Source organism: Pollicipes pollicipes, unplaced genomic scaffold (genome assembly GCF_011947565.3).
Source record: "Pollicipes pollicipes isolate AB1234 unplaced genomic scaffold, Ppol_2.1 Scaffold_4335;HRSCAF=5105_pilon_pilon_pilon, whole genome shotgun sequence".
Taxonomy (NCBI): Eukaryota; Metazoa; Arthropoda; class Thecostraca; order Pollicipedomorpha; family Pollicipedidae; genus Pollicipes; species Pollicipes pollicipes.
In genome coordinates, this window is record NW_023596472.1 from 33,282 (window position 1) to 49,116 (window position 15,835).

At 52.6% G+C, this 15,835-nt stretch overlaps 1 protein-coding gene across 2 annotated transcripts; it reads left to right on the top strand.

Annotated features, from left to right (window-relative positions):
• Positions 1 to 8,460: 8,460 nt before the first annotated feature.
• Positions 8,461 to 14,111, top strand: LOC119097750 (hepatocyte nuclear factor 4-gamma). 2 transcript variants are annotated; one of them, XM_037220719.1, is made up of 4 exons: positions 8,461 to 8,864; positions 9,858 to 9,999; positions 10,447 to 10,547; positions 13,121 to 14,111. In XM_037220719.1, the coding sequence occupies exons 1-4, from the start codon at positions 8,744 to 8,746 to the stop codon at positions 13,516 to 13,518; spliced, it is 762 nt and encodes a 253-aa protein (XP_037076614.1). In that variant the 5' UTR covers positions 8,461 to 8,743; the 3' UTR covers positions 13,519 to 14,111. The 2 variants fall into 2 exon arrangements, with proteins under 2 accessions (XP_037076614.1, XP_037076615.1); XM_037220720.1 differs by having other exon boundaries at positions 8,461 to 8,855.
• Positions 14,112 to 15,835: the final 1,724 nt, after the last annotated feature.

The following is a 15,835-nucleotide window of genomic DNA, read 5'->3' on the forward strand; positions in this document are numbered from 1 at the left end:
TGGCTATGAGATAGTTCAAAAAGAGCAAACAAGAGGGTCCTATGCTCCCTTTGATATATCAAATCCGACATCGCGCTATATTGACAAATTCGTGACCAAATTTTGATGGATATGCGCCGTCTGACGCGTGGCATTTTTAATTTTTAGGCCATCTGTGAAGGAGACTGTCTTTGCAGTTGTCTGTGCATTTCGTGGGATTTTGTCTTGTGTGGTCCTTTAATGTTGTGTAGGTCAGCAAATGCTGGTTCCTCTGCGATAATTTGTGTTGTTCTTAATTGATTGCTTATGGAACGAGAATATTTGGATCATTGTTAGATAAGTGAAAATTGCTCTCCATCTTGAAACGTGCAGCGCTAAAATGCTTACACGTACTGGTATGTGTGATAATGCAACATATAAAAATACCCCAAAAACGTGCGTAAAACGTACATGAGAGGTGTAAAGCTGGGAAACGTACACGTGGATTGCACTTGCTTCATGACGTGACATGCATCAAACGTGTCTCGACAGCCACTCACGAGTAATGAATCACATTGCTAGAGGAGCTGGGGCTGTTTAGTGATGCAAGGCCGCGCATATATGACGTCAGCCTGAAGCCCATGTGCCACTTACGGAACTTATTGAATGGTACCTTGATTTGCCCGTTAATATGCGGCGCTTCTTCAAGGTTCAGGAAGCTATACCAGATTATAGCAATTTTTTGGTGCTAAAATATTTGTTTCTGGAATGATATACACACTTGGTAGCTAACTTATTCGATCGGGACGATAAGACGTTGCGTGTTGGTAGTAAAATTAGTAGTTGAAAACGGGACGCATGTAAGTGGTAGGATTGCTGGTCCTCGGCTGAGAGCATCCCACTACCCAAGCTTTTCTGAGGTGAAAAAGGTAACGTTACTTTTCACTAATACGGGTACAACTAAAGCATCCCAACGCCTCCTTTCACCCGTCGCATGACCACGTGACCACGTATCTCAGCCAATCGTAGCATCGTTCCCAGATTTAACGCAATCTAAACGCACTTGGAGCTGGCTCCGGTAGTGGCTGCCGGTTCCGTGTCGCGTGCGCCACAAGCGTCTCGTGAGACGCTGACTCACAGATAGAGCCTGGCCGACCCTGACCGACCTTTGGAAGGGCTGGGGCAAGGTCCGGTGCGCCTACGGGCCGCCGGCCTCTGCCAAAGGTCGATCCGCTCTGTTTTGGTCCAAAGTGACAAGGTTGCGGAAAGCAGCCTGACTCACGCGAGCTCCACGCTCCGACTCCGCCGATCTTTGCGGCGGGCTGGCCGTCGTTCTGCCGGTGGCCCGACGTGGGGCGTGCTGATCGCATGCGCTGAGTTAAAGTTGCACCGAGAAACCGCTCTTTCCCTTGTGCTAGGTCAGAAGGAAGACTTTGCCTCACTTCGTTTCAAGCTACGTGCGTGCGCCTGGGGGCTGGCAGATAATGCGCACGAGGAAAAACGCAAACGAATTAAGTAATACAATTTGTTGAAGTCTGTACGACGCGTGCCGTTGCGCAGTTTTCTCCTGGTGCGCTAACAGTTAATGTCTCCATGACAACTCTGGCACTTTGGTTTCGGCCCTTTAGGCCTCGGACGTGGCGAACTGCCTTCGGACGGAGCCGAGACGAGGGCTGCCGGGCAGTGGCCGCTGGCGGTAGGCGGCCCGCCCGGATGTTCTTGGACGTTTCGGCCGTCGATGCAAGCCAACAATGCAACACTTGATCAGTCGCTCAAACACGGCTAAGACGTAAACACCGTACTTCTCATCCTCCCCTGCCGGGCAAGTGCGGGCGACCCAAGTCTGGGGAAAGATGGCAGTGTCCTGGTTGTGCCGCTCCTCGATGAGGCGTTTAAGACGAGATAGACCCACTTTGCTATGAATGCCAGCATGCATGGTACTTTGGTATGCTGTACAAATCCATCTGGCACCATTGCTGAAAATAGCCTCAAAAACCATTGCCATCGGTGGAACCTCTGCTTATACTCCCTATATCACAGACACACACACACACACACACACACACACATATATATATATATATATATATATATATATATATATATATATATATATATATGCATCATTTACCTGTATCTATATTGCAATGCCTACCTCAAGCCCCACAATTTCTTTTTCTTTCTTTTGGAACCTTCTGCGCAGGGGTGCGGGAACCGGAGGCAGGAGAGGGGGCTTAGTCCCCCCCCCCCCCCCCCCCCCCCCCACCACACCCCAACCCCAGTCTCCACCCCCACCGAGGGCTCTGAAAAATTAACACTGCTGTTGTATGGTTAACCAAGAAGGAAAAAATGACTTAAAATATTAATCCCCCCCCCCTTCCTCCACACACACACATCCAGCCAGCCTTGGAACACTTTCACTTGCCCTGCCTCTACGCCTTGACTTCTGGCCCTTCAAACGTAAAATCACTTTCGTTATCTTTCACACTTCCATCATCTTCTGCAGACTTCAGACCTGACATATCAACCTCAGGTATATCGTCGTTTTTTGACACATCATCTTATCTTGCGGGGTGATATCTTCAAGCGTTGAACATGCCCTGATCGTGGGGATTTGGGCAAGGTCCTGTCGTCCTGTCTGTGGGGTCCTTCGTCTGTGAGGTCCTGTCTTCTGTGAGATCCTGTCGTCAAGTCTTGCACCCGTCTGTGACAAGCACTGCTCACTTCTTAGACGTGTGTCTACTGAGTGCTTTGATATCAAGACTGGCATTTTGTTCACAGCAAACCGCTTTCCGGCCTGGACTGCGAGGACTGCTCTCCTAACACATTGGTGTTGCAAAGTAGCCTTCAAAATATAGCAATATCGGAAAACATTCCGCACGGAAATGTTTAAGTTGACCCTTTTCAATGGGCAATTTCAAATTGTCCGTTCCGATAGCTCAGTTGGTTAGAACGCCTGCCTTGAGATCCATCCATGCGTGGCGGGGCGGATTCAAACCCCGGAGGTGCTCGCTATTTGGCCTTGACCGGTGTGGCCTACGGCCGGTGGCAGCGCATCGCTAAAGGTCAGGTGACGTCAGAGGGCAGGATGGAGTGTGCCGAACATTGCAGCTATTTAAACTTTCGCCACCAAATTCTGCCGTTAATCTGGAATTACAAGATGGGACGCTAGAGGTCAGGGCCTTATAATAGGCACCGTTTAGTGTGAGCTTTGGTCCCAGAAATCCATGCATTCAAAACGTGGTGCGTTTCTAACAAAAATTTTCCGAAGGCGTGTGGAGAATGTTTTTATTTATCCATTTTTGCCAGACCGGCAATATCTGCCCCATGCTCCCACTGGCTTCTTTGCAAAATCCAGCCCTTACGATTTGGTTTACATTGATACCTCCACCGCCTGGACTGTTTCGGCTGTTTTGCGGGTAGTAACCCTGGATTATGGTTTTGGCGAGTTGTTTCTAACAAATCAGACAATGGATCTTCGTTTGGCTTTTGTTTGCAAAAGTCAGGCATTGGATGCCGGCTTCCACTTGCTCTTTGTCTAAAACCGGAACTTGGACCCTGTTTACCATCGGTTCGATTGCACCCCAGGTGCCTGCGTCTTATTGATTCTTTCACAACGTAAATATTCCATACGGCCGTTGCGGGAGTGTTTCACTTTTGAAGATATTGAAGCAAGCATCAGATATGATGAAACAAGCTCAGCTATTGATGTTGATATATTTTTAAAAGGAAAAACGGTTTTAGACGGAACAACTCTATGTTTGGCAAATATGCTCCTCAATGTGTCATGGTTTTATCACATTATCGCACCTCGCAAAACATTGATTGAGAGCCAGTTGACGCCCGTTATATCTGGCAATCGCACTCGCAAGCGCCAGATATGAACACCTTGACAGTTATATTTTTCTTGGTCTCGACCGCCGCACGGCTTATGAAGTGACAGGATTTGAATTACTTATGACGTCATGAATGCCAAGGTGACTTTGAAATAGTCCCTCCGATATACGTTTTCCCATTTTCGCAGGCGTGTTAAAAATTTTCGCCGGCGCCCAGAAACTGGAGGGGCTTATGTCTTAAGAAGCGCAGGATTGTGAAAAGGACCGAAAGGTCTTCAAGACGGCTATTTCAGTTCAAAACCCAATTTAAATGTGGAACACTCCCTTTAGCGCCACAAACAGGGAGTTGGAGTGGCAATCTGTGGAAGGTCTCATGAGGCCTTCCCGGCTCCTGGTAATAATTCCAGGTTAGATCCTTTTCTAATGACTCGGCCGAATCAGGTCCTACCTATTTATGGAACTCGTAACACGACTCTTAAATTGACTATGTTCTTGCCGCACCAGAGCAACATCGCATGTCTCATGTTGGATCCCTCTGTGCATTATCGAGACAGGACCTTGGTCCTTGTCGGATTTCTTCATACAAACTAGGCTGCATCCCTCATCATAAATCAAAATCAGGTTTCAGCCCATGCTGGATCTCTAGGTGACATTTCAAGCTGGTTTCTGGGCTTCTCCTGGACGAAGAGTCGGGATGTGACTCCCAGGAGGAATCTTTGGAAACCAGACAAATGTCTTCTGCTGGCATCACTATTTTAGGAACGGCCTGGAAACAAATGACGAAAAAGAAACAAACAAATCACTGTCAGTATAACCAAAATATCTACCGAATGTGAGTGTTGAGACTGCTGCATTTTAAGCCCGTTATAATGGTACGGGATTGAGATAGAAATTAACAAAGTATGCTTGACTGTACAGCTGCAGACCGTAAGGCAGTCCATCCATGGTTAATCTAACCATGGTCCAACTATGGTTTAGCCACTTCCCAAACGTTTCATTGGATCGTTGATTATCCCAGATCTAATGATCGGTATGCAACTGTTACTGCATGTCTTGAGCGTCCTGCAAACTGCATCTTGACTATTATCAACTACTTGTATCTCCGTTCGAGCTGGGTCAGTCATGCACCCGGTCGGTTGGAGTCGGTTTGTCCGCAGCTAGCTATCATATCTTGTGTTGTGCAACGTTCCTACTTCAGTCGCGGTTGTGAGGACCGCACAAAGATTAGATTAGAAATGCTAGAGCGAAGTGGACAACTCGAGTGAGCCTTTCAACTCCGTGTTCGCGGGTGGCTAGAGACGCTGCCACGTGGCAAAAGTGGGACGGTAGCCAGTCATGCTCTCTGTGCTCTTTCTGGTCGTACGGCGCCACATGGGTAACGAAGTTCATACAAGTGGAGAAACCTCTATCTGCCACACCCGTCACAGCATGGTCCTCCAGATACAGTTTTGCGGAATGAATGAGACGAGCTGCGTTCGTCTTAAAGATGAAATAATTGCTCACGCTATCATCATTGATAGCCGCTTCCCCCGGCCTCTGACTGCATCGTCTCCGACATTTAAAGGTACAGTCCTGAAATGTGGTTGCGGGGGTTCACGATCTGTTGTGCACACTCTCGCAGCATCTGACGAGACCTTGTGCATCCAATGGCGGCTCCAGACGGGCGTTTGGTAGCCACGCTGGAAGGATTGCGTGCGGTTTCGTAACCCAAATTCCACTGAAACCCCGCCTCCTATTACCGGCAGTGACGTCTGGTCTGTTGGAAAACATATCTTTGTTTCTTAAAAAAACACGAGGATATTCTAAGAAGTTTCCTTAAAATTCCTCTTGCTCGCAGATTCTTCTCCAAAGGTTTCACTCCGCCGTCGAAAATGAAAACAATCCAAGGAGTTTCGGATGGGAAAGTCTGGCCCGCTGAGCTTACCAGCATCACCTAATTATACATACTCGTCGGGTCCTATCAGATCTTTGCAATCGATCCCCGTGATTTTGATTGGATGTGTAACGAGGATGCACGTCAAAATGCTTTGAAAATTACGCCGCTTTCGTCTTCATTGTCGGTCATTAGGGCGGACAGCTGGGGTCCCTGTCACGGGAGTGGAGACTGACTGGCCATGTGATGCGTCACATTGCAATGTGAAATGCTCGCGTTTCACAGCTTTTGCAAAAAAGCCATATTGTACTAAAAGGTGCTACAAAATGAAGCGCTATCATTCGGTGTCACATTCTTTTTCGCCTATAACTGGGACACGCCTGGCTCCGAGCTGTGACAGTAACACATGCTTCTGTGCGAATTGGCCGGACCATTATATGGGTCTTAACTTGAATATGTATTCAACACAGGCGTCGTGAAAAAGGAAATGCTTGTGTGCGGGCTCTCAGCCAAGTTGAGAGGATTAAGCTCGAAATGTGAGGGCTTCATCGCCTTCGGCTGAACACGATCCTACGACCCTTCGTTGTGTGCCGCGTGCATTCAAAGAGACAAAAAAACTGCTTCGATGTTTTTGCACGTTGGGCAACGTGTCAGTTGGCCTGCGTAACATTCCAACACGCATCTGCGCAATTTCCGTACTCTTGCAATTTGTCATTCTCAATCAATCAATCAATCAATCATCAATCTTGAATTGTTGTAACTCCCACAATCTGGTTATTCTGGCCATGCGTCAAGTTTAGCAGACGCACTCACAGACATGCCACAGGCAAATGAATACATGCACATGGATCTTGACACAAAACACCACAGCACGTGATGCACTGTCAGGCGTTAGTCTGTTGGAGCGATCGCCGAGCTCGCCGGTTAGAGACACTCAGGCCAGCCGACTCCCGCAACGCCTCAGGAAAACTTATTTCACGTGGATGCAGCTGCGCACCCTTGGCGGCTCCAAAAGGCTATCGGCGGTCCCACGCATGATACGGGTTGACACTGTGTCGCGGTACAGCACACGGTCTTTCAGAGACATCGGTGAGCGAGACGTGTGTAGGATTTTGCAGCTTGACAGCTCGACAGCGTCGAACGGCGTCGAGCACGAGCATGGGCACGCCCCCCCCCCCCCCCCTCTCCAATGACGTCGCGTCGACCTGATAGCGGCCGATAGCCGGGTACGCCAGCCGCGCGTCCGCCACTTCCATGCAGGAGGCTGCACCGGGGCCGGACGGCCCTCCATGTCAGCCCGTTGGCGCTGCCCTCTGCCGCGTGCCGCTGGGATCCGACCCGGGCTAACGGGGCGGCCCTCGCCGCGCTGCCGCCGGCCGCTTGAGGCCCCGGCATGTGAGGTGGTCGGACGCCGCCGGTGGGCCGCGCGTGACGACCAGCCTCTGGTTACGCCGCTGTCATCGGGTCGGCGTCACCGCCCGTCACGTCACGCCATGTCACGCCGCGCTCCGCTCACGCCGTCCCGGCTGGCTCACTAGCTACGGCTGCCGACGGACGTACCGCCCCGTGCCGCGTCACGAAAAGGCATGAAGATATCCGCACTGCAGAGTGCCAATCTGCGCGAAGGCGGGGAAATCCGCCGGACGAGCGGGCGGGAGGACCCGTGACCCGCCGCGAGAGGGGCTCAGTTCGGCGAAGTCGACGGCGAGGCAGAGGACCGTGTCTGGCGGGGCGGCCGGCCTGAGCAAATAAACGGCTCTAGCCAGATACCATGGCTTGCTGACAACAGCTGACCGGCAGTATCTGGACACGGATGGACCGGGGGCGGGGTCCTGGCTGCTCGGGGGAAGGGGGCTGGAGAGAAGGCAGTCCCGGACAGACTACTTTCGGCTTTATAACATGCATAACGATGTCTCCCCTAATGCACTTTTGGAATGCGCATGAATCACGGTACCCTAAGGGCAGGACGGTAACGTAGGATTTGACAGTACTGTGGCTCGGGGCGCCAGTTTGCATATTTCCAGGGGGCTCGGCTGCTATAAATGCCAGGAACAGAAGGTGAGATGACACTGCTCAGAAACACTGAGATGGCTGGGATATTAAGATGAAGAGCTTAATATTCCAAGCAACACATATTCTGATCTCGCAATTTTTGGGGGGACACTATTAGTTATGAAAATAGGTGCCCTTGAGTGAGCGACCTCAGACGTCGGCAATTTGTAGCATAACGAGTAATGCAGACACCTAAACTCAATAAAAGGTCAGGTTTTCTGCGGCTGCTCGAACGTCCGCGGATCGCGGCGTGGTCGGGGGTAACTGGAGATCACGAAACTCGTTAGAGGGCCGCAGACGGGGCACACTCGCGGCCGATCAAACGCATTCCCTGTGTGACGGTCGAGACCGGCTGATCTCCGAGAGCAGCCCCCAGATGGGTCCAGCGCTGATGTCGAGCGGCGCAAGTTCATGGAGGTTGTGCGGAACAGAACAGCGAGCTATGGCGTTAAACAGAACAGCGAGCTATGGCGTGAGCAGAAAGGGGGAGCTGACCGGGGAGCCGGCGTTGCAGGCGTCACACAAGGGTGAAAATAAAAAGAACTAGACAGTCCACAGTATGTGGTCCATAGAACCAGAAATTAAAAGGCTAAAAAAGGAGATTGGAATTACTAGTTCCGAAAACACCAGACCACAGGAATCTCTATGTGCCACAAAGCACTCAAATAGATGACGTGATCACTGACCACCGATGTGGGCAATATCCCTCGAGTCCTAGAGTTCATCCCAGGGCGAGGACGTGGCGCCGGAGCCGGTCACAATCCCTAGCTCTCGAAAAGACCACAATTGTCAACGGAATCATGCGTCTCCTACCGTGCTCAAGTGTGGTTGGACGTCTTTGTGAACGTTAACGCCATTCCATCGGCGAATATCCCTGACGGAATGGGTTAATGTCCCCTACCGCCTGTGTGCAACCGAAGTCCCACTCGGATCTCGACACGAGGCACGCGGCGCCGTAAAACACGTCACCCTGCTGGCGCCAGCAGCAAGTTGTGAACTCAACCATCTCCCGACAGATGTCGCTATGAACAAAATCGGCGGTCGCCTGATGGACGAAGTCATCCGACCGCTGCGAGAGATGCAGGTGGATGAGAGCGAGTATGCTGCACTCAAGGCCATCGTTTTCTTCGATCCAGGTACAATATGTGCGTAATTCTGACCTTCTCATCGGGGTGGTACATTGGGATGGTCAGAGGTGATTGGCGAGCTGTGCGCCACCTGGTGCCACGGTTGGTAATGCCCGACACGCTGCATCTCACGTGTTTACAACCAGAACCGGTGGTGACGACAGCCCTCGGCCGGTGACCTCTGTAGAAGCGTGATTTTTCCCTTATATGGTAAGCATGGGTTGAACTCTGCCAGACCTGTTACCGCTGATGACGAAGTGTACCTTTCGTGACAACTGGCTTGCTGAGGCTCTGCCTGGGATATTGAGTGGTGGCACGGTGGGTTTTGTGGTGTCTGTTGTCGAAGGTATGGGACCTCCGCGTCATCTTGAACCGGTGGTTTTGTAGTCTCCGTGGTGTTCGGGTACGCTGGCATGGTGATTTCTGTGATATCTGTGACCGTTGGTGTGGTGACTTCTACTCAGGCGGCGGCTTTGGTCGATGGTGCGGTCATTTCTGTGACCTCTGTGAGATTCATGTGGCATCTGCGACCAGTGATGTGACCTCTGTGGGGTTTGTGACGGATGGTGTGATGGCCTCTGCAGCGCATGTGACCGGTGGTGGTGTGATGACCTCTGCAGCGATGACCGGTGGTGGTGTGGCGACCTCTGCTGTGAATGTGACCTGTGGTGTGGTGACCACCGCAGCGTATGTGACCGGTGGTGGTTTGGTGACCTCCGCAGTGTATGTGACCGGTGGTGGTGTGGTCACCTCTGCAGTGTATGTGACCTTTGGTATGGTGACATTTGCAACGTATGTGATCGGTTGTGTGGTAACCTCTGCAGCGTATGTGACCCGTGGTGTGGTGACCCCTGCAGCGCATGTGACCTGTGGTGTGATGAACTCCGCAGCGTGTGTGACCGGTGGTTGTTTGGTGACCTTCGCAGCGTATGTGACCGGTGGTAGTGTGGTGACCTCTGCAGCGTACGCGATCGGTGGTGTGGTGACCTGTGTGGTGCCTGTGACCGGCAGCGGCCAGCAGGGGCTGCGATGGCGACACGACTCGGATCGAACAGTACCGGTACCAGATCCAGCTCAACCTCGAGGACTACATCACCGACCTGCAGTACAACCAGCGCGGGCGCTTCGGCGCCATGCTACTCATTCTGCCCAGGTCACCGGAATTTAGCGGAAAACAGCGGGTCATCAGTCAGGCATTGTCTTCAATTGTCTTCTTTTCGCTGCAATCCCTCACTGGAAGGAGCGGTCGCAGTTTACAGTCCTTCTTGCGAGCCTTCTTCCAATGCTTCTCATCATCGGCTTCAAGGTCTCTGAGGCTTGTCATTGTCAAAGCGGTTGCCGTCAACACCGTCTAGCGAGGCGTCAGATACAGCCGCGTACCCCGTCCACGTTACTTTCAAATATGTGACACTCGGTGTCGCCTAGTGCGATTGCCACCAATGACTCCACTGGCTAGTGATTCCATCCTCATCAGCTGTCCCCTGCTCCAGTAACCACCTTTCGTCTCTGACGACATGTCGTGACGGTACCACCCATCCCTGCGGCCTTATTGTCCGCCCCTGACCTCACGGCGTGTCCTGACGGGCACCTCTGCTCTCAGCCTGCAGTCGATAGCGCGAGAAATGGTGGAGCAGATCCAGCTGATGAAACTCTTTGGAGGAGCGCGGGTCGACAACTTGCTTGTCGAAATGCTGCTTGGAGGTGCGTGCTGCTGACGCGACGTTTGGTCGCTAACATCGCGCTTTTGATCGCAGTCATAGCGGCTTTAAAAAGGGCACGTGCTAGTCACCGCTCCGCCTGAGCGATAAACGTAGGCTCGGGTCGGGAAGCGCCCATTGCCCCCCCCCCCCCCCCCCCTGATGCCCCCTGATCATATTTCGGTAGATAATTTGATACTCCTCTTGAAGTCACTGACCTGCAGTTGGCCAAAGTCAGGCCGCGGCCGTCCGCCGAGGCACTTTTCCTGGAATCTTGAGGCTGATTCGACAAACGAGTCTTAGACAGTGTCATATGCAACAGTAAGATGGTTTGTCAGACATTCAGACAAATTAACTTGGTCCAATCTTATGCTTGTCGATCACAGATCATGTCTGAGACTGTGAGCCTCTGTCAATATCATCATGTGCACTCTTGACTCCAGTTTCAAAATAGAATTAAATGCAATAAATAGGTCGCAAAGTTCACCACATTTTCTCAGACAAGCCCTATTTAGTTAAGTTTTGAAATGGTGTTTTATGGGGACCCGTACAGTTTACGCCGACGCATTGAAGATTTCAGATCACCAATGAAAACGTGTTTTCAAGCGTTCTATGTCTCCAAGGCACATGCACACTAGTTTTCCTTATTGGCATGCCAGGAAGCACGTCAAATCCGTGAGGGGTCCGGAAATGGCGCACTCGGGCCGTGATGCACTCTGTTTTCGGCTACCTCTACATAGGGAAGTGTATTCGTCAGGCACGTGAAAGTTTTTTCAACGCAGTTCGCAATAAATCCATTAACAGCCTGGTTGGGTTTCATTTGTGGACACATCACTTCACAGATTTGATGTCCTTCCTAACGTGCAAATGCGGAGGAATTATTGTGCAAGTGTCTTGGGTGCGTAGAAAGGAGCTTAACAAACGATTACCATTGGTGATCTGAAGCCTATCATAAACAAATGTTAGCAACTGGCTCTTATCAGGGCAGCTAAGAACGCTTCCTCGATATGAACCTCAGTACACTATTTTTGTATGTCCATGATTGCCCTTGTATCTCCATCTGCCATCATTTGTGTCGTCCTTCTATTGTCATGTGGTCGCCCTATCACTGGCATCGAGTGTTCTGTTTTTTTGCAACGCACGAATGCTTCCGGGGGTGAGACGGCCCAACCTGTTAGAATGCGTCGGCATAAAAACCTTTTGCATGAACTATCCCCATCAACATCCTTCGCTCCAGATTCTCGTTAAAAGGAGTGTTCCGCATTCGTACATGGTTTCGAACGGAAAAATCACATTGAGAACCTTTCGGTGCTGTTCACAACCCTTCCCTGCTCAAGACCTAAGCTCACCCGGTTTCTGAGCTACACGTCCGCGAAAATGGGAAAGGTTTATCGGGGAGAGTATTTCAAAGTCGCCTTGGCACTCATGACGTCACAATAACGTCTTTGAAATCCTGTCATTCCATAAGTCATGCGGCGATCAAGGTCAAGGAAAAAATCCCTGTCGAGGCGTTCATATCTGACGTTTATAAGCGCGATTTTCAGACATAACAACTGTCAATTGGTTTTTAATGTTGTGCAAGGCACGTAATCAAACCGTGACGCACTGAGGAGCATGTTTACGAAGCAGATAATTATGCTGTCCAGAGCAGTCCTTTCCACATAAAAAGCGTACCACAGTTATAATTGAGCTGCTTCATCATATCTAATGGCTGCTTCGGTGTCTTCAAACGTGAAACATTCCCTTTAGGCCTATTTGTTACAATTTATTCGGATATGAGACTGCAGTTAGGAGTGTACAGCATGCAATTGATCCTAGCATTACAACTGATCTAACTGACCTTTGATCAGTCATTTAGGTCAAATCACGGTCAGCATTTAACATGTATACTGGAAATCCTGCTCAATGGGATAAACGTCGGCATTCATTTTGAATATATTGATCACAAGGGACGTCAAAACAGGTTTATTTTTATGACTTACTGAAGGTCAAGGGCCCTAAGATCCTTATGGACGCCAGCCTAAAATAACGTCGATTAACCTTCTGCTTTGAGAAGAAAATACCAAAATGATGTCAAAGGTTTTTGGTTATGCGGACTTAAAAGAGAGGTAGGGTCGCTGACCTGACGTGCCCTTCTGTTTAGATCAAGTATCTAACATGAGGCTGGTTGCGTGAGCATGTCTGGGGCCCCCAGGCACAGGTCTCGAGTTCGACCTTACTTGATCCCAAGGTCAGGACCTAGAGGCCTAAAAGTGTCACACAAATCTGTTCATATATGGGGCTACCTACCTGTGAATCTGATGTCTCTAGCTTTCTTATTTTTGTTCAGATGTCAAGGAAGGTCAACCTGACCCCCCCCCCCCCCCCCCCCACCTGAGCGCGTCGCATTTAACCAGCCACCCGGGCGCGAGTTTTAGTCCCACGTTACAGCTATTGATCGATGAGCACAGCTGTGCTGGTCAGTTCCCAAGCTTTTGCCTTTGTTAAGACAACAACAAAAGTTCAAATGCTTAAACAGAACCAGAACTTGTGCGAACCTTCCCAGCCACTCAACTCATCGGGCTGACCTGTTCGCAGGTGGTTCCGGGGACGATTCACCACCGACAGGGACGCCCTCCGCCACGCTGGCCCTCGCCGCGGCCCCGTACCCACCGCCTCCACCGGCCTCTCTACTCATGTCAACGCCGCCGCCGTCACACTCGTACATGCCCGGCTACCAGCTGCCCGACCTGCCGCCGCCGCCGCCGCCGGTGACGTCGCACCAGCCGCCGGTGGTGGCGTCACACCTGGGCTCGCCGCCGGCAGTGACGTCACACCTGAGTTCGCCGCCGCCGCCGGTCGCGGTGGTGGCGGGCCGCTGTTCGCCCGTGATCCAGAGGTGCGACTACGGCGCCGGCTACAAGCGACCCATGCTGCCCTTCAAGCAGGAGGCGTGCGACGTGGACGCCGAGCCGGCGGCCTCCTACGCCAGCTGACTGCCGTGGCCAGCCGACGTCACGCGGAGGCCGTGACGTCACGATGGCTGGCGCCGCCTGGTGCGGCTGCTTGATACTGGGTGGTGACGCTGCCTGTCACGAGACGACAGAAAGTTTCGGGGCCGCCAGCACCAGCGCTGAGGTCCCTACAGTACGAGTTTGTACCAGGACGGAGGCACGCTGAGAGGCAGGCGCGCCGGGCTTAGCTCTTGTCGAGCGCATCATGAGCTGGTGTGATGGTGCCGCCGGCCAAACGCTCCTCAGCCACCTGTGTCGTATCCGAAGGAATGCGAAGGACTGCAGTATATCTGCTACACAAACTTCATGCGAAAAGGGCTGATTTGCGGCACTGGAAAACGCTAGTTTTGGTTGGTGGGCGACGTTAAATTAACGTAATTCCCCACTTGTGCAAGCAAGTCCTGTGAACCATTCAAGTGCGCTGGCTTGTTGGGGTAACGCGCGCCGTTAACGGGATATATGGTATTTATGCCATCGATATTCATCTAATTTTGTACTTTTGTGAATACAGAAGCTTTGTATGTCATGTGCACGAAGTGTAAGTCAAACAAATACACTGCATGTATTTGGAGAAACTGGAAGACTTTGTCGGTAGACCAGTTATGACCCTGTCCATTTCAGTTGGTCTCTGCTACAAAAGACGCTGATGTCAATTCACTAGTCCGAGCTACTAGTTCAAAGTAGGAGAGCGCTACTTAGCCACGATGACCAGTCATTTGTCTGATATCAAAGTTGCACCACACAAGTCTGGCGGTCATTTCACTCGCATTGCCTCTAGCAAAAACATAACATAAACTCGAAGTGAATAAGGTTACATCCTTTTCACACTTGTACCGGTTCCGACTGGCGGTGGGCCCAGTCCGCGCCCATCCCGCTCTCACCATTTGGCTGGCGCGACCGGCAGGATTACTTGATCCCGACCGAGCCAACCACCACGGCCCATCACCAACCGCCCCAGTCAGGCACAGGGCGGAAGGGCACGTTGCCACATTTGTTACTACCCTCTAAGAACCAGCAACGCCAGACAACCGCACACACACACACAGTTAAACACCATGATAGAAACGCTCGGGCGCGTGCCAACTCGGCCAGACCTCGTCACCGTCCGCAGTGAGCTGCCTCCGCCTACCACGCCGGCGGGCCGCCCGTAACCCACGCCGGCGGGCCGCCCGTAACCCACGCCGGCGGGTCGCCCGTAACCCACGCCGGCGAGCCGCCTATGGTGTGCGCCGGTGAGCCGTTCGTGGCACGCGCCGGCGAGCCGCTCGTGGCACGCGCTGGCAAGCCGCTCGTGGCACGCGCCGGCAAGCCGCTCGTAGCACGCGCCTGCGAGCCGCGCTTGGCAGGTGCCGCCAAACCGTTCGTGGCACACACCCTGTCGGGCCGTTTGTGGCACGCGTCGGCGAGCCGCTCGTTGCACGCGCCGGCGAGCTGCTGGTGGCACGCGCCGGCGAGCCGCTCGTGGCACGCGCTGGCAAGCCGTTCGTGGCACGCGCCCCGCCGAGCCGCTCGTTGGCACTCGCTGGCGGCTGCTGGGGCACTCGCCCGCCGACCGCTCGTGGCACGCGTCGGCGAGCCGCTCGTGGCACGCGCCGGCGGGCTGCTGGTGGCACGCGCCGCCGAGCCGTTCGTGGCACGCGTCGGCGGCTGCTGCCGTCGCGAGACCCGGCGCGCCACCTATCGCTGCTTCAGCGGAACTCGCGGCTGCCCACACCGAAGATCCTCGTGTTCATGCTGGCGACGCAGTTACGCGCAAATCAGTCGACAGAGGCGACTCGACAGTCCAGGGCAGCCTTCCCGCGTGAATAAAGGATCCATGACTAGACCTACAAGTGTCTGGACCTCTGCGGTCAGCGATCTTCCTCCTCTCCATTGTTGGGTAAATCCGGCAGGCCGATGGTCGGGTGCTGCAGGAGATCAGTCCGTGGCGGGAGGTAAACCGTAGCGTCCGTGTGGGCCTGCATCACCGCCAGCGTTGGAGCGCGGTCAAGGGGGTCTAACCTAGCCGCCTGGTAGGGTGGAAAGTGCACGAGGAAAGTGCATTATTTTGTTCACGCGACGCGTGAATAAAATGCGTAGCATAGCAGGGCGTCCCGGTGTCCGACATAAATAGTCACATCGAGTGATCTGGCTGCGTCACATAAGTAGTCACATCTGGCTGCGTCGCACCAGACGCCCGCATTGAGAACAGGAGGCTAATTTCACACGCCTTCCACGCGGGGCCATCATCATGCCCGCTGCGCACCCGGATGGCGTCACGACAGTGCGGGTTTAGGGCCCGAGCGGGGCAGACGTATTA